The sequence below is a fragment of the Maniola hyperantus genome, chromosome 10 (assembly GCF_902806685.2).
Source record: "Maniola hyperantus chromosome 10, iAphHyp1.2, whole genome shotgun sequence".
Lineage (NCBI taxonomy): Eukaryota > Metazoa > Arthropoda > Insecta > Lepidoptera > Nymphalidae > Maniola > Maniola hyperantus.
The window spans coordinates 1,247,429-1,266,736 of NC_048545.1; the positions used below are offsets into that span (position 1 = coordinate 1,247,429).

At 38.9% G+C, this 19,308-nt stretch overlaps 3 protein-coding genes across 4 annotated transcripts in view; 1 reads left to right on the top strand and 2 right to left on the bottom strand.

Annotated features, from left to right (window-relative positions):
* LOC117986193 (cadherin-87A-like) overlaps window positions 1–19,308 on the bottom strand; it is a 290,214-nt gene that overhangs the window by 38,245 nt on the left and 232,661 nt on the right. The gene's annotated exons all lie outside the window — the stretch shown is intronic.
* Window positions 148–9,917, bottom strand: LOC117986181 (synaptic vesicle 2-related protein-like). The gene is made up of 10 exons (XM_069501128.1): window positions 9,773–9,917; window positions 8,076–8,234; window positions 7,084–7,246; window positions 5,790–5,911; window positions 4,968–5,212; window positions 3,979–4,127; window positions 3,179–3,317; window positions 2,516–2,799; window positions 1,609–1,736; window positions 148–653 (listed from the first exon to the last, which is right to left on the bottom strand). The coding sequence occupies exons 1-10, from the start codon at window positions 9,822–9,824 to the stop codon at window positions 604–606; spliced, it is 1,491 nt and encodes a 496-aa protein (XP_069357229.1). The 5' UTR covers window positions 9,825–9,917; the 3' UTR covers window positions 148–603.
* Window positions 16,666–19,308, top strand: part of LOC117986179 (synaptic vesicle glycoprotein 2C-like) — a 203,569-nt gene continuing 200,926 nt past the window's right edge. For both annotated transcript variants that reach the window (XR_011237213.1, XM_034973020.2), the window contains exon 1: window positions 16,666–17,322. Coding sequence is in view for 1 of the 2 variants with exons in the window: in XM_034973020.2 (XP_034828911.1) it covers window positions 17,142–17,322 (181 nt within the window). In the remaining variant the exon portion in view is untranslated. The remainder of the gene's footprint in view (window positions 17,323–19,308) is intronic.

Genomic DNA, 19,308 nt, shown 5'->3' on the forward strand with positions numbered 1-19,308 from the left:
ACGGGTGCATACCTAGCTTTGTTGCTGACTGTACAAGTGTAGTAGTGGTAGTCTGTAGTGGCATGCTCTTCAAAACGCCTATGTCCAGCAGTGGACCCATACCTACAGGCTGATAGATTGATGGACGAGAAGATAAATGAAAGACACTTTACAAACTAAACTTTTATTTCCTTAATATTAAAACATACTGTACATAATAATTTCATGGACATAAATTCACTCTGTTATAAAAATATAGGCATAGTTTATTATAACTAATGTCTTAATGGTACTAACATCACAGATTATTAATAACATACGTCCTACAGCTAATACCTAAATGCTATAAGATTTTAAGTCTCACCAAACTTTGCTAAATTTCGAGAATCGAAACACAATACCGTCAAATTAAAATAGACCTAAAGAGCCTTGAATTGAAGACAAAAACTCAATGTTACTGATTGTAATTTCGCAACGTTTCCGCTTGGAGCGCTGGCTGTAGATATGTATGAGCTTTAAAACAAGGCAGTTAAGATCCAGTCTACTATAATGCGAAAGGTTTTCGACACTCGAATACTATCAACGTTGGTGAGACATAAAATCTCGTACTAAGCGTACTGTAAGTTAATGCACTGGTTTGTCCAGTGGAAGGAACCAAGCGGCGACAACACTAGCTGAAACAAAAATCAAACTATAAGAAAGCTCGAAAGTCAATATTATTACCCTATCCGCGGAAAAAAGTTAGTACATATCTAGGTGTAGCGCTGTTGCGTAGTGCCATAAAAATTGGGCGTTAACCATTTTAAGTCACACCAACCATTCACAAATATTTTTCAACAAAAATCGAAACTGTTTTTGAAAACAATCAAAACTTTTTTTTTTTTTTTTTTTTTTTTTTTTTTTTTTTTTTTTTTTTTTTTTTTTTTTAATACAATAAAACTTAAAGCTAGCCTTATCTAATTACTATATAAATCATGACCGCGTGGAATGAAAACTCAATTCGAAAATGTCTTCAAAAACAATACAACACAACACACCACTTGCCACCATAAATATTCCTGCGCTCATTGAGCCGGCAGGGATTAGTCGGGATGATGGCAAGAGACCTGATGGATTGACGCTGGTTCCCTGGGAACGGGGACGGGCGCTAATGTGGGACGCAACTTGCGTTGACACATTGGCCCCGTGTCATATCAGGAAGACGGCGTCAAGACCGGGAGCCGCAGCAGAAACAGCTGAAAACGGCAAGCGGCGCAAGTATGCCTCTCTTATAGAGAGTTACATTTTTGTGCCGTTTGCCGTGGAGACCCTGGGGCCATGGAGTCTTAGTGCTAAAAATTTTTTACGAGACATTTCACCGCGATTAATAGCCTCAACTGGTGACAGAAGGGCTGGCTCATTTTTTGCGCAACGGATCAGCCTGGCTGTCCAGCGCGGAAATGCAGCCAGTATTCTTGGCACCATTCCACGCGGTCATGATTTATATAGTAATTAGATAAGGCTAGCTTTAAGTTTTATTGACACAACACAAATGACAGGTTATAAAAAAAAGGTAAAAAGTAGGTACAAAAAGGCGGTTTTATCGCTAAATAGCGCTAATATAGTTTATTATAGTAATGTTATACTAACTGAAAACGACGATGGACCACACGTAGAAGGTGGTATGGCAGTGGTGGAAGATGAGGTTGCCGACCACGTTGATGCCGACGAAGGTGCTGGAGCGCGCCACCATTATGCTGAGGCAAGCTACCATGCCCCTATAAGTAATAACATAAATAAAAACTTAAAAGAAAAACTGGGTAAATGCATGTCAGAAGTTAGAAGTCAGAACATGCGGTGAAGCGGAAAAATATACAATCACTTATTCTTCTTCTCAATCGTTCACTCTTCACTGCTGCTCGTGCGATCTCTCTCCAACGACTTCTATTGGTGGCATTATGTGCACACACGGAGACAGGTGTGTTTGTTGCAGAGCGTATTAAGTCCGTCCACCTAATTGGGGAACGCCCACGTGGACGTATGCCCCTCCACACGACCTTGTACCACGAGGTGTTCGATAGTACCACACACATGATGGTACAATTACTTATTATTTGGTTGAAATAAAGTAAAAAAAAAGTGATTGAAAAAATTAGAAAAAATGATTGCCCGTGGAGGACTTAAATCCCTCACGCTTTACTACTTACGATGTACGGTGTTTCGCCGCACTATTAGTCCGTGATGTGCACTATGCACAGACCACCAGCACTTGCTTAACATAAATTCGGCCCACGCCCGTTCGGTACCCTCATTCCGCACATTGTCTTGATTACGTGACTTTTGAGTCCACCAATCACAACAAAGCATTCTCCCCTGTCCCCCGCCAACATTTTACGATTTTGTTTTCATGCAAAACCTTGTATATGCGTACTGTTGAGGTTGAAATCTCTGTGGCGTTATGCGATGAAGTTCTTGTGACTTATCTTTGTCCCTCGCGGACAAAGTGTTTCTTGTTTTGTTACAAAACTAGTCTAAATATAACGGTGATATAACTCACCTACAAGAAGTAGGATACAAATCCACAAAGTAAGACGCCAATATCCCCATTCCAAGATTCGTACAAGTAAACGCCATCAACAGAAACACACTGGAAATCAGCTCGGGCATCACACCGAGCAAAGCACCACTTATTGTGGCCATGGACAGGATAGATACTAGTACGATCCTCCTCCACCTCATGAGGTACGAGATGACGAAGTTCAGGACGGAGTAAATGCACTGCGCAGCCACCAGGGTGATGATGACGTTGTTCTCGATGTAGCCGAGGCAGATTTCTGGTGTCTGGAAAATGAATGATACAAAGAATTTACAAATACTTATCAAGTATTAGATAATGCCACTTCGTCCAATTGGTTTTAGTTTTTTAGGCCAACCCCTAGTTTAGTTTTAGTTTTAGGGAAGTACCCCGTAGATTTTTGACAGACCGACAGACAGACAGACAGACAACAAAGTGATTCTATAAGGGTTCCGTTTTTCCTTTTGAGGTACGGAGACCTAAAAGTAGCCTATGTCACTCTCCAGGTCCTAAACTATACCCATGCAAAAAATTACCGTCCGTTGCTCCATTGCGACGTGATTGAAGAACAAACCAACACACTTTCGCATTTATAATAGGGGTAGTGATGTTAATAGTACAGCAAAACAAAATGTATGAGCTTACCACAGCAGTAGTATTGGTCATAGACTCCTCCTTGGTACTGATCAAGGTACAAATATCCCCGGAAGAAGCTGCGTTCTGACTCAGAGCCACTCTTACCAAGTTCATGATATATGGCAGCCACACTAGAAGACTGTTGTTACTGAAAAACAAAATGATATTGCTAGCTAATGATATTGATAGATAGAAATGATAAAAAAGATAAAAACCCCTATTTTCCCAATTTGGGGCTGAATTATCTAAAATCATCTCTTAGCGGATGTCTAAGTATATCACAATAGCTATCTGCATTTTGCATGCCAAATTTCAGCCCGATACGTCCAGTAGTTCGAGCTGTTCGTTGATAGATCAGTCAGTCAGTCATCTTCCCTTTAATATATTTAGATTATGCAGAATGAGGGTACCGAACGGGCGTGGGCCTACTTTTATGCTGAGCAACTGCCTAAGCTTGGCGATAGGGGCTGTCCGGCTATAAGCGTCTATAGGTGGTGGACTGTATAAAATACTAGAAAAACTGCAATTTTCGACAACAGTAGGTCAAATTTCATGATCCTAGGTCAGGTCCCTGTACGTTTCTTGACAGACAGACAGACAGACAGACAACAAAGTGATCCTATAAGGGTTCCATTCTTCCTTTTAAGGTACGGAACCCTGGTATTAACTCTTCCAGGTTAGCCTGCTACCATCTTAGACTGCATCATCACTTACCACCAGGTGAGATTGCAGTCAAGAGCTAACGTGTATCTGAATTTAAAAAATGATAAATCGTTATATATAAAGTTCCGATATAAAGAACCTCTCACGTGAAATACACGATGGAGACTATGAAGTAGAGCTGAAGGGTCCTCCATAGCATGGGGGGTCGGAAGAGAGGCGCCCCTTGTTCAAACAACGCACGGGTGAGGGTAGTTGGCTTCTTTGCTACGGTGACTTCCAAGTACAATGAGGTTACCTGGAAAGAGTTTTTCTATTACACCTTACGTTAGATTTTATTAGCATCTCCTCAGAATACAGGTCAAGCGACATGTGGCCTGGGTAAGAAACGTTTACCCAAGCCCATAACTGGATGAGTATATGGTACGCAAAGAGAGTCCAGAGCCGCTAGTTGGTACTTAGCGGAACCATCATAGAGGTGACTGCAGTACTCCATGCACAACCTGAGTTGTCCTTGATACAAAGTAAACAGTTGACGCAACGTGAAATACTGTTTTTTGCGGTGGTCTTGGCTTTGGTTTCGATGGATCTTTCGAAGTTGATGTTAGCTGAGACGTCTAGACCTAGGAGCTTAAAGTGATGGATATTAATGGATATTTAAAGTGTCCCTGCGGTGCTCTAGGCTTTCCAATGAGCTGGTTAGTTTGGGACTATCTACAAGTCAGATAGTCCCAAACTTACTTTTGAATTCGATCAATTGGAACGAGGATATAACAGGATCGCCCCAGCCCAAGGTGAAAGTAGTACTCTCTATAGGTAAACCGCTGTAAGCTTGACTCTTCTGATCGTCTGCGGGACGCTGGCGGGAGCACGCTCAACCAATCAGTTAGTCTGCTGCTGTTCGTCGGCAGTGACTGACGTGAACGCTGGTTTGCACGTGATATTTTGGTCAAGCTTACAACGGTTTACTTTAATTAGCACCCCATGCTTTTTGAAACTGATTTAGCTTTACCTTCCAATTGATCCTGGAACTGGACTTCTACCCACAACGTCTGTCTACCAACGCTGCGCTTTCCAATGCGATTTGACGAGTGGATAAGTAGGTATAGATGAAAATATTTACAAAATAGTTACCAACCCCAAATTCCTCTTTAGTGTCTCGATTATTGATCGCATGCATAGACTTCAGCACCTCCAAAGCCTCGTCACTCTTGCCAGAGTTGGCCAGGAACTTGGGGGACTCGTGGAAGAAGCTAATGGCAATGCCTCCGAGTCCCGAGGGTATTGCCAGCACCACGATCAGCAGGCGCCAAGGTGTGAAGTTTATTCCAAGTAGGGGGATCTCCAATTTGAAATGCAGCAGGAGGGTTGGGTATGTTACAACTGAAAATAAAATATAGAGTCGGTTAATCTCAGTGAAAGATTTTAAGATGTTTGAAGTTATAAAAAATTTGTAAAAACAATTTAATACCATTTGGTGATAGCCAAGTCATTAAAATGATTTTTATTTGTTTTAAATGCTAAACTATCTTTCTTACGAGCTGCAATGCCCGGTGACAGTATGAGGAGACAGGTGATCAGGAGCATGTACTTGCTCCTCACTCGCTGGATACATGCTCCCCCAGCAGGGTGTATGTGACGGAGTTGGCTGCAAAAGAACTGCAAATAGCTTACTCACGAGCTGCAATGCCCGGTGACAGTATGAGGAGACAGGTGATCAGGAGCATGTACTTGCTCCTCACTCGCTGGAAACATGACTCCCCCAGCAGGGTGTATGTGACGGAGTTGGCTGCACAAGAACTGCAAATAGCTTACTCACGAGCTGCAATGCCCGGTGACAATATGAGGAGACAGGTGATCAGGAGCATGTACTTGCTCCTCACTCGCTGGATACATGACTCCCCCAGCAGGGTGTATGTGACGGAGTTGGCTGCACAAGAACTGCAAATAGCTTACTCACGAGCTGCAATGCCCGGTGACAGTATGAGGAGACAGGTGATCAGGAGCATGTACTTGCTCCTCACTCGCTGGATACATGACTCCCCCAGCAGGGTGTATGTGACGGAGTTTGCTGCACAAGAACTGCAAAGAAAGGCACATTATTTCCGTTATAAAAACATACAAGTCAAAACGATAATGAAAGTGATTCTGATGGCACCTATAGAGTATTCAGATCTTTTTCTTACCAATGTAATAAGAAAAAGACAGACAAAACTGTCAAACCTCGTCACCTTAAAGTGCCGGCCTAGAGCATAGTGTTTTAAGTAGAGGAGCACTAAAAGTTAGTTTTAAATTTAACTTTCCGTTTGAAATTGAATTTTCAAAAATCCTTTCTTAGCGGACGTCTACGTTACAATAGCTGTCGGCATGCTAAATTTCAGCCCGATCCGTTCAGTAGTTTGAGCTGTGCGTTGATACATAGTCAATCAGTCAGTCCGTCAGCTTTTCTTTCTTTATATTTAGAATAGAAGATATAAGTGTGATTCTGTTATAGTTCATAAAAATTTACATTTACACAGTAGGTACCTAAAGTGCATAATAATCAATTAAAGTGGTTATGCAAAAATTGCTATTTTTACACACTCGTGCGGTTAATAAGATCACGACATTAGCACAATGGAGAAATACTGGACAATTAATGCGGGAACTTATTAATTTGACCCACATCTGTTGAAGCTTGAACCACAACAAAATAATTAATTTCAGCAGTGTAATGATACTCATCAATTAACGGGTAGGTACGTTGAAGATCAAATCGACCACCAGACCATCTACATAATGAAATTCTTACATCTGACTGACAGACAGACAGACAAACATAAGTTTAGAAGCAGGAGTTACTTCGATTATAACGTAAGCGAACACAAATAAATACTTTTTAAAAATGTATCTCAGGCCGGTCAAATAAGGGTTTTTAGAAACTTTGTATGGAAGTTAAGAAATGTGAAAAATTGGTGGATAAAGTTAATTAATAAAAGTCATTGTTATAAAAGTAAATTGGAACAAAAATGCTGATACAACAACCCTTTATGGGATGAATTTTCAAAATCCTTTCTTAGACGTAATAATATGTCCTGAGCGATGGTTGATTCCATCGGGCATTGGCTACAATGCATTGTTGCAACAAACTCAGCCAATCACAACAATTGAGATTGTAATAATGATTGATGCAGGTTTTACGAAACCGACCTACAGATTTATGGATATGTCAAAGAAAGAATAATTTACATCCTAATATAATACAATTGACTTACAAGCAAACAGAGAAGAATTTGATGAGGCCCAGCAGCAACCAGTTGGTGGCAATGCTTGAGAGACACGAGAGGACGAAGGCTGCTTGCATGGACACCAGGAGGGAGAATCTTCGGCCACGTGTGTCGGAGATGTAGCCCCAGACGTAGGAAACTAGGAGGATTCCTGGAAGTAAGATAATGTAGTTTTAATATAATAAAACCGTATCGAATGAAATGAACTCTGGGTCAACATTGAGGATAATTTCATCCCGCAAATCGAAAAATTTCAATTCATGGGGTATGCTCGCGACTTCGTATGCGTGGATTTAGGTTTTAAAAATTCCGTATGGGAACTCTTTGATTTCCGGAATAAAAGTAGCCTATGTCACTCTCCAGGTCTTTGACTATACCCATGCATAAAATCACGTCAATCCGTTGCTCCGTTGCGACGCTTCAATCGCGTACAAACAAACAAGCACACTTTCGAATTTATAATAAGGGTAGTGATAAGATAACTGCTACCACCACTAGACCAAAGCCGATCCACGCATTGGCGTGAATCAGTTTTGGCCTGATGGTTTTGGCCAGCAGGACCAGGTCACAGCTGAGGACTAGCAGGACATTGTGTCTTCCTGAAGATCGTTGATGATGCAAGGAAATTCAAGTCAATTTCAAACTTAGCAATGTAAGACAGTGAGGAGAGGGGATGGTCAGTAGAATATCCCCTACTACGAAACGAACGAACGCTGGTGTCACCACCAGGCCAAAGCCGAACAGGTCCACGTCAATGGTCAGCAGGATCAGGCCACTATGAGAACCACCAGGCATTTCCTGTAGATGCTTGTAGGGGAATGGGGAATGTGTCTCTTCTGAGACACTGTCATATTGAGATCGCACGCTGCCGTCTCTACCAGGCCAAAGCCGAATAGGTCCACATCAATGGCCAACAGGATCAGGCCACATGTGAGGACTAGCGGGCATTTCCTGTGGATGGTTGAATGGGAATAGCTTACCAATGTAAGGCAGAGAGGTGAGTATCCCCCTTTGGGGCACTGTGATGTTGAGGTCACACGCTGCTGCTACCACTAGTCCAAAGCCGAACAGGTCCACGCCAATGGCCAACAGGATCAGGCCACATGTGAGGACTAGCAGGACATTATAAAGACCGTTTCCTGTGGAAGGAAAAATTTTGCTTTATCAGTTTTCAACTTACTGACCGCCATCGAAAAAAACCGGCCAAGTGCGAGTCAGTCTTGCGCAATGAGGGTTCCGTACTACAGTCGTATTTTTACGACATTTTGTACGATAATTCAAAAACTATGATGCATAAAAATAAATAAAAATCTGTTTTAGAATGTACAGGTGAAGACCTTTCATATTATGATACCCCATTTGATATAGTTATCTTAGTTCGAAAATTGAAAATACTAATTATTAGTTTATGACCACAATTTAATTTTTTTTGTGTGATGTGACCACAAATTCACAGTTTTCAGATATTTCCCCTAAAGCCAGCTATAAGATCTACCTACCTGCCAAATTTCATGATTCCAGGTCAACGAGAAGTACCCTGTAGGTTTCTTGACAGACAGACAGACAACAAAGTGATCCTATAAGGGTTCCGTTTTTCCGTGATGAAAGGATGTGGACCGTGGGGAACGCGGGGATCAGCGTTAATGTGTCCATCTCCTCCAGAAAGAAAAAAAAGAAACAAGGAAGTAATAGAAAATAACGTCTAGGGAGGGAGTGTATGGAGTCAAGAAGGTGTACCTGGGAAACACGCTAAGAGTACCGGGGGGGCTCTCCCTCAAATATAACCTAGACATTATAACCTAGAGGTTGGTTGGACCGTGGGAGGTGGAGGTTGAGTCAACGACTGCCGTTGAAATAATAATTTTCAGCATGCCTAGACATTATTCATAGGAAAGTAAATACAAGCATTGTAGTTTCGCAATTAGTGTATATAGAAATTAAACAATAATCACTAATTTTGTGTTTGTTTTATAAGGCGAAAATGTCGTCACGAAAACTAACAATCAAACAACCTTTACTACTAGGTTCATTAGGCTCATTCTCTACGCGATCAAATCAGAAATTAGGATATCCGTAGGAGAACCAACCGACATAGCTCAGCGGGTGGCGAAGCTGAAGCGGCAATGGACACTACATAGTTCAAAGCCTCAATAGCTCAACGGCTGTGGAGCGGACTGAATTCCGAAATGTTGCCGTGCCGGTTCAAACCCCACCCGTTGCACTATTGTCGTGCCTTCTGCTAGCACAAGCTTTATGCGAGGTTTAGACTAGCAAGAACTTCTTGCAAGTTATTCCGCAAGTACTTGCAGAACTGTTTACACTACGAGCAATATTGTACATGTACATACATTTGTGACTTGCAGCAAGTCCAGCAAGTTACAAAACTTGCGGAAGTGAGCTTGACGTGATTGTTTACACGGTAGAAATAGCTTGCGGAAGTCAACTTGTGCAATCTAAACCTCGCTTTACGCTTAGTTGGAGAGGAAAACCACAAAACTCAAAACTACCAGGAAACAAAAGCGGGAATACAATCAAGACAATAGCAACTAAGTACTTAATATTCCTTTGTCAACACAGTCTGTCATAAACCACTCACCACACTCCCAACATAGGCAATAATAACACCATTATGTTACTAATAAAAAGACTATAATAGCTACTATTATGAGCACGGTACCTGTTTTTTCCAGTGCATCCTCGAATGGCGTTGATTCAAGTTTTTCGGCCATGGCAGTTGCGCGGCCGCTTCTTGGACAAGTGGAAGGCGACTGAATGAAAGCTGCTGAAACATTTTCAAAGTCACGGTACGCGAGACGTGCAGTGGGGCTAATAAACGACGCTGTGCAAACGCGCGTTTAATTTGTATTTCAGAATAATATACAGGATGTAACCAGAACGCTAGCAAAAATTTAGCGTTATTGTTATACTATCTAAACACAATCCAATACCAATAATAAGATAAATATTATATTCTAAAATATACTTTTACTTTTCTGCTTTCTTAATTTACAAAATTCATGAAGATTTAGGTTGTTTAAAAATTCTGTGAAAACTCTTTGATTTTCCGGAATAAAAGTACCTAACCTTGTCCTTCGTCGGGATGCAAGATACTTTTATAGCAAATTTCGCTAAAATCGATTCACTGGATGGGCCAAGAATAGTTAGCAGATAGACAGACAAAACACACTTTCGCATTTATATCATTAAAAGTATATTAAGCATGAATAAATATTTTAAAGAGTAGTTATGAAGTTCGCAACTGCATACCCGCGAGTTTTCATTTCAATGTGCGTCTAACCTTTATCAATTCTAGTACATTTCAGAGAAAACTCACACGTTCACGTAACATAAACAACCAAAGTTTTCCCTTGCACCCAATCCATTGCTGTTTTAAACTGTTATTTTAATATAATAAGCAGTACCTTACCAGCAATGTTTAAAGTGAGAAAGAGCTATGAAAAATTATAGAGTGTGGCATTCAGCCAAAAAGGAACTAAATCGAAGATGCAAGGCCAATGAAACTGACGCACCATATACACAAAAATCCATACTAATATTATAAATGCGAAAGTGTGTCTGTCTGTCTGTCTCTGTCTGTCTGCTAGCTTTTCACGGCTCAACCGTTCAACCGATTTTGACGAAATTTGGTACAGAGATAGCTTGCCTCCCGGGGAAGGACATACGCTACTTTTTATCCCAGAATTATAAATGTGAAAGTGTGTCTGTCTGTCTGCTAGCTTTTCACGGCCCAACCGTTCAACCGATTTTGACGAAATTTGGTACAGAGATAGCTTGCAGCCCGGGGAAGGACATAGGCTACTCTTTATCCCGGAAAATTAAAGAGTTCCCACGGGATTTTCAAAATCTCAAATCCACGCGGACGCAGTCGCGGACATCATCTAGTATTAAACACTTACCTACGTCATTGAAAAAGTTTGAGATGGTTCCGGACGAACTTCAGAGACTTGGCACGGGCTGCCTCGTAAATAGTAAGTTTTTAGAATGACCTATTTGGTGATGTTTTCTTTTTATATTCGAGTAGGTACCTAACGATTGTGTGTATCTCAAAATATCTTTCGACAACCTGATTTAAATTAGCCATTACGTCTTTTTAACACGTTTTCATGTTTTTTTAAGTAGATACATAATATCATAGAGTTAGTACATAATAGTTCAATGAAAATGAAAAAAATGAAAATGAAAAAATATTTATTTACCATAGATCAATCAAAATAGTAGGTATATATAGAGTGTTTCACCGATAAATTCAAAGAAATGCAGAATGGCTGCAGCCAAAGACCCTATTTAATTATAGGCTAGCGATTTTAATATAGCTACAGGATTTGAAAGTTCTTTCTTTCTTTCTATTGAGCTGGAACCATGTCTAATTATAATCGAAATGACGTCATTTTGACGTCAGCCGAAATAAAAATATACCATCTTATAAATAATGGTCCACTCTGGCTGGATCAAACCGAGAGTTCCCTCACTCTAGTTGACTCTGCTAACGGTTAAAATATGCCTGATGAAAATAAATAGCAGAGTTGATGTAATACCAAATTGCAATATTGATTTCTTTGTAAGTTTAACAAAGCGGCGATAGCCTATAGTCTAGTGATTAGGACGTCCGCCTTCTAATCGGGAGGCCAGGGGTTCGATCCCGGGCACGCACCTCTAACTTTTTGGAGTTATGTGCGTTTTAAGAAATAAAATGTATCACTCGCTTTGACTGTGAAAGAAAACATCGTGAGGAAACCTGCGTGCCTCAGAGTTCTGCACAGTCAAGTATTAGGCTACGGTGACGTCAAATCAAAGAAAAATAGGGCTACTTTACGGTTACCATTTGACGCCTGCCAGTGACGGCGAAGCTTCGACACTCTGTTAGAAGTTTCTTAAGTGTCGTGAACTGTGGTAACATGGCCTACTTTATAAGCAAATCTTTAATGGCTACTTCCTAGGCGGCTTATATGAAAGATCCTGTCAATTTAACTAGAATTCGGACCGGATGTCGATCTATCGAAACTCCATGAGCACAGTTACTTAATTAGGGACGCGGAAGTCGCTATTAGATAATAAACTACTTTCTTCTTGTAGTTATCTCATCATCATCCTCAACCGATAGACGTCAACTGCTGGACATAGGTCTCTTGTAGAGACTTCCACACGCCACGGTCTTGCACCGTCTGAATCCAGTGGCTCCCTGCGACTCGTCTGTTGTCGTCCGTCCACCTAGTGGTTTCCAACGCCGCGCTTTCCTATGCCAGGTCGCCATTCCAACACCTAGGTACCTCAACGTCTATCGGTTTTTCAAACTACTTATGTTGCCTGTCACTTCAGCCTCGCCACCCGCTGAGCTGTTCTCTACTCTGGTTCTTTTACGGATAACCTCATTTCTGATTTGATCACGTAGAGTAACTCCAAGCATAGCTGTTTCCATCTCTTGCTGAGTGACTCTGAGCTTTCTTATGATGCAAAAGCCCATGGTTATCTATTCATCAAACATTGCGTCCCTTACGATTCTTGGTTGCGATGTTTTTGGTTGTTGAGGTTTGTTGAGATTTTAGATACATACTAATGAAATATTGTTCAAAACAGTAATATGAAATTCTAATTATTATTAGATATTGCATGTCTACGTATGTATGAAGTGTAGAGGTTATCACATAGATCAAAGATGTCATAATCACTGAGATAAGGGTTCATCAAAGTATACCTACTTATCTACATTAATGATGGGCATTACTGCTACTTTTTAATAATTTTCATTTGGTGAGGTTTTTTTACACAGTGATTTCACAGGCGATTCTTCACGGCGAGTGATTTTTCCAATTTTCGGACAGTTTACAATCGATTTCAAGATCAACGTTGATATTTTATGAAAGGTGAATTTTCGCGCTTTAAGTACAATCATTTTTTTTTTATTCAGGTACAAGTTAAGCCCTTGACTGCAATCTCACCTGATGGTAAGTGATGATGCAGTCTAAGATGATAGCGGGCTAACCTGGAAGGGATATGGCAGTTTTTATTAAACCCGTACCCCTTTGGTTTCTACACGGCATCGTACCGGAACGCTAAATCGCTTGGCGGCACGGCTTTGCCGGTAGGGTGATAACTAGCCACGGCCGAAGCCGTTTGCTGCAATAATTTAACTTCGGGCGAGATTCCATCCCTATATAATATCGTCGACATTACATCAACACGCACGAAACGTTTTGCGTCATCATTCCTCATACGCATGGCTTAGGTTTGGAATACTCTTCCACGATCTATGTTTCCTACCAACTAAATGTTCTCTTTTTCTAATGGAAACGATGTGAGAGTTCTCGCTCGCACTTTTTAGCATCTAAACTCGGGCCGAAGATATTGCGCGCCCGAAAAAAGATAAGACGTGATACCTACGTTAATTTCCAATGGGATTTTTCACAGGCTTCTTTAAGCAAGGTAGCCAGATTACTAATAAAAAGGCTTTTCACGTTTTTTTCACATGCTAGCTGTAAAATACTCCGTCTCTAATACCATAACATAGATAAGAAAGATACGCATTGGGTTCACGCATAAGGTCAGAAATAGTCAATGCAGCGTTTATAATACAGATTTAGGTTAAATATTAGGACTGTTTTACCATGATTTAGATAATTACGTCTTAATTACTTTGTTTAAAAATGTAATAAATAAATTTATTAATACCCATCTACCTATCTACCCCTAATACCTACATAGTTATCTATACCATCCGGCATCGTACTGGAACTGTACATCGCTTGGCTGTAAGATTTTGCCAGTAGCAAGTAGCCACGACCGAAGCCTCATATCAGAGTCCAGACTAGCCAACTGATTCGCTAACTCAATGTCTAACACTAATGAATTGATATCCAACGAGCTCATTTGACATTTTCTACGAAAAAATATTTTATTGTCACTACATGAAACAGCAATGTAGAACTAACGAATGTCAATTTCGGCGAATCGCCCTGCAGACCTGGATAAAAAATTCCTAAATTTGCCCTTGTCGATCATCGAAGCTGGGACCTGCAGCTCATAATATAACTGTTCACCACTGCACCAGGGAGGTATTTTAATACGCTCAAAAGTCTATTTCCTCTTCAGTAGTGCCACACCGAGCTCAATGCACTTCGCCAATGTCACGTAGAAAAGGCTATTTCTCAAAGGACAATAATAATCATTATAATTAAATTATTTATTTATCCACAATTATTAACAATTATTACAATGTTAACAATTTCGTCATTAGCTGATTAGACGAAACTAAGTAATTTATTTATTTATTCATTTAGGAGGAAAACAAGACAACAGCTGTTAACGGATTTGTTATATTAATTAAAACTGCGATTAGATTTGCTGGAGGATTCCGTAGCCCATAGTATTTTAAATAGAAATCATCATCATCATCATCATCAACAACAACCGATAGACGTCCACTGCTGGACATAGGTCTCTTGTAGGGACTTCCACACGCCACGGTCTTGCGCCGCCTGAATCCAGCGGCTCCCTGCGACTGCGACGAAATAGAAATTGATGCATTTATTAAAAAACCGGCCACGTGCGAGTCAGACTCGCGCATTGAGAGTTCCGTACTATACAGTCATAATTTTCGACATTTTGTGTGGGTAAGATGTGTGTCAACAAGCTGTGATAGCCTAGTGGTTAGGACGTCCGCCTTCTCGGGCGCGGGGAAGGGGGGAGGAGGGGGGATGCTCGGGGGTTCAATCCTGGGCACGCATCTCTGCTCTGTAAATGCTAGGATATAAATCTATCATCAATAAAATTAATTTAAGCCGCGTCACACACAAACAATAAAAATTAGCATCGAGCGTCATGTTCGGCCTAAATACCTAATACTAAATACCTACCTACTAAATAGTGAATTCAGTTCAACGATAATTATGTAATTTTCATACAGTTTTCATCACTGTTTCAGATGTTTTTATTTACATCAGGAGGCACGGCAGCGCCCCCGCCAAGATTATATTATTATATATAGAGCATTATTAAGAAATACAATCGTTTTTTTCGGTAGATGGGTAGATACAGAAACATACAGGGTGTAATCAGAACGCTAGCAAAAACGAAGACAGATGATACTACTGATGACTACTGATATGATAACACAAAAAAATTATTAGCTATATTTTGCATATAAAATCCTATATTTTGTAAAAGTTCACGATATATTGAAAATAAAACATCTGACTGACGCTAGAAGTCAACGAAAGTAGGTCACTCGGAGTCAATGTCACGTCGTAGGCGGGGCATTGACCCGAGTTTTGCACGCTATACATTGCGGGGTTGAAAAATACTAAAGCACTAAAACTACAAAACGAGGCAAATGGTTATTGGTAGGTATCTATTGGATTATGTTTAGGTAGTATAACAATAACGCTAAGTTTTTGCTAGCGTTCTGGTTACACTCTGTAGGTATATTATATCAACAGAACATTTATTTATTTATTTATTTTATTTTGTAGAGACAAACAGTTACAATTAGTAAGCTAGATAGTATATATATAAAAACACTTAAACCAAAGCAGTCTCCAATGAGAAATTAACACTTATAATAAAAAATTGTGTCCACAACACACGGGCATAGTATGCATATGTAAAACTAAGCACAGAGTATTTAAAACTAACTAGGTAGGTAGGTAAACTTAAGGAACACAGAACTAAAGCAAAATATAAACTATAACTAGGCAGAATTTGATATAACATCCTTAATTGCTAATTTATACCTATGGAGAGAGAGATGAAAAATATAACTTTTCGCGAATAGATGATTAGCTTGGTTGCAACTTCGTCGTATGAATGTGTTATCAGCGTGTTTAGTCTTACTTGGTGCAATATGAAACAGTTTCCGATGCCGGGAGTTAACCCGTGGGCATCTAAAAGATATTTTTGATAGCAGATATGGTGAGTCAACGCCGTTGTTCAGAAGCTTAAATAAAAGGATTTGATCTCTTTCACATCGATATTATGTAACTAAGTATGTAAACATATGTATGTTTATGCTTCTTCATCCGTCTGAGAGGAGACCTGTTCTCGGTAATGGGCCGGCGATGGGCTTATCATGATTCATGATGTGGTAAACAGAGCTATAGTTAAATGTAGGTAGGTATCTTCCTAACTTCCTACGCATTAAAATTAAAAATAATAAAATCTTCCGGTCATTGTCATTTATCACAGATAAGCCTTTACTCAGAAAACCGGTTTGTAAATTCCACCTCTTCCAAATTACAATTTATGAAGCAAAATATTGATACCATGGTCCGTGATAAATCTTTGACACTATATCCCGAAACAAATGATTCTGTATTTTAAACTCTATAATCCCAGATGTAAAATGTAAAATCCCTTGCATTGTATGAAATACTTTGATAAGAACAGTTCACAAGTACGTGTGAATAATGTCAAAGTGGTTAGGCAATTTTTGTACTTATTGTATTGTCGATAGGGACGGTTGTTGTATGAAGGTATTGTTCTTGAAATACACGTGCTTTGACTGAGTAATATAGGTTAACCGTACACCGGTACCTATAATTAGGTAGTCCACATTGTGAGACAGTGGCAAACAGACGTGGTTAAAAATATGCCACAATAACATTGTTAGCTGTACTTTTTCCGCGATAGACATTGAAATCAAATAATTATGTAGATTCTAGGCTGTTTTTGAAATAATTATAACATAATAATTATTAATTGTTTCAAATTCCAATAGACTTCTTGATATATTTTAATCTAGACCTAAGTATAAAATTGTGCAGTTTTGATTTTTTATTATTATTAAGGGTGCTCTCATTTTAATTTAAACTAAAATCAAAATCATTTTACTTATTATAATATTTTTAAAAATATATTTTATAAAATTCAGCGAAAGTTAATAGTGTAGTCGCTATTTTTAAACTTCGCAAACCATGAATCCAAAGATGTGTTGAAAATTAATTTTGTAATTAGCAAACGCGGTCTGATAAATCATAAAAAAATATTTCAAAAAAAGGGATTTTCTTCGAAAAGTCCTTTTTAAAGTACAAAATATGTCTCGCCTAAGTGACAATAGTTCTTCGGATCGGAGTTTGGAGAGGCTAAATGAAGTAAGGGCTTTCATCGACGCTAATAAGAGGAAAAATGATAAGATAGATGACAACCACGCGGATGCTGAAAGAAGCCTGGCCAAATTGAACGAACTCGTCTTTGAAGATGCCTTTGAAATAACAGGTAAGTTGATCCTTTGAAGGGGCATATTTATACAGAATGTTTTATTTATTATTTAATTGCTTTTCCTTTTCTGTTTATGGATTTTCTTCTGATATAATAATTAATTATCATGTAAGTAATGTAAGTAGTTAATCCAAATTTTGTAAGTTTTTTGTACATTGGTACTTTGGTGTTGAGTCTACATAATTATAAATACCTACTTTGTTTTGTTCTGTCTTTCATTACAATCTGTTGAAATCTAACTCATTATTCCGTGAAATTATTGCATCCTAGAAAGTTTCGTTATTTAAAAATCTTCTTTTTAATAAATTTGATGATACGTCAACGGTTAGGTTTTGATTCCTTAGTAGGTCTTGCCAGCCATGACAGACAGACAGTCAACGAACAGATTCTATAAGGGATTCTTTTTCTTCTCTGGAGATACGGACCCTACAAAAAGTCATAAAAGTCTCGTCTGTCCTACTCTTACAGTATTTTTATAAAGTGCGAACCTAGAAGGTTGCGAAGAGTTGAGCAAAGAGGGGAGGTGGCGAGCGTAGTGAGCCGCCTACATTTGTAACGAAACGAAAGTCAGCTTTAGCTTTACGGATTATAAAATTAAATTACTTCATTTTTTTAATTTTTTTTAATTAGATACGTACCCTTCATAACCCTGTTAAATACCTTAGTATTTATCATTTTAATTATGTGTCGACAGCGCATGATAAGCTCGCGCATTAATTCCAATATGTCACATATTATATGAAAACTTGTCAAGTGCGTGAGAAATAAGGACACGCCTAGCTAAGGTAGGATGCCGTAGCCATGCTAGTTGCTAAAAACTCATCTATTTCTAAAACGATAGGTTTTAGGGTTCCGTACCTCAAAAGGAAAAAAGGAACCCTTACAGGATCACTTTGTTGTCTGTCTATCTGTCTGCCTGTCTGTCCGTCTGTCCGTCGTGTCTGTCAAGAAAACCTACAGGGTGCTTCCCGTCGACCATGAACTAGATCATTCCCGTTGATAATGAAATAGAATCTTGAAATTTGGTACCTACGTAGGTAGGTCTTATATGGTGTAGTAAAAGAATAAATCCGAAATTTGTCACAAAAAAAATTAAAATGAGTTCATTAAAAAATTATTAGTATTTTCAATTTTCAAACTAAGATAAGTGTACCAAGTGGGATATCATATGAAAGGGTTTTACCTGTACATTCTAAAACAGAATTTTATTTATTCTTATGCATAATAGTGTTTAATTTATCGTGCAAAATGTCGGAAAAATACGACTGTAGTACGGAACCCTCGATGCGCGAGTCTGACTTACACCGATTATTTCTACCAAAAACCTAATGATTACAAAATACCTACCTATTGAACTTGGTATCATGAGAAGTTAAACCAATTTTTTTTTAAACATTTACTTTTCATCAAGAGGACACCCTGAAAAATCTTTATGAAATTTTAAATATTAAGTACTAATGCTTATCTGTGTAGCGATAACTCAGAGGAATAGCTGTGTTAAATTAGAACAATACAATGCTAAGGTAAGTATAGTTTAATTTTAAAATCGTTGTGATACACAGACAGATGGATGATAAGTGGGCTAGATGAATTATAAGTATTCCCTGTTTTACTACGGAACCCTAAAAATGCGATGAAGAGGAATCTTTTTACTATTTTTAACATTAATCATTCGCTTATCAATTATTATTAACAATGCAACCAATATAAAACTTATGTAAAAATATAATTAAAACCAAAATACCTAGATCCAATAAAATTTCGTGTTTTTTCCTGTCTATGAATAAAATTAAATGAGCGCTATTTCTTTATCCACTAAATTGTTTCTTTGAAATATAATATTTGATTATTATCCTTTGGAATTAAGGTTTTTAAAAATCTCATGGGAACTCTTTAGTTTTTCGGGATAAAAGTAACCTGTATAACTCTTCAGGTTTTTAGCCATATCCATACAAAGAAACATGTGTGGTTTTTTTTATTCAG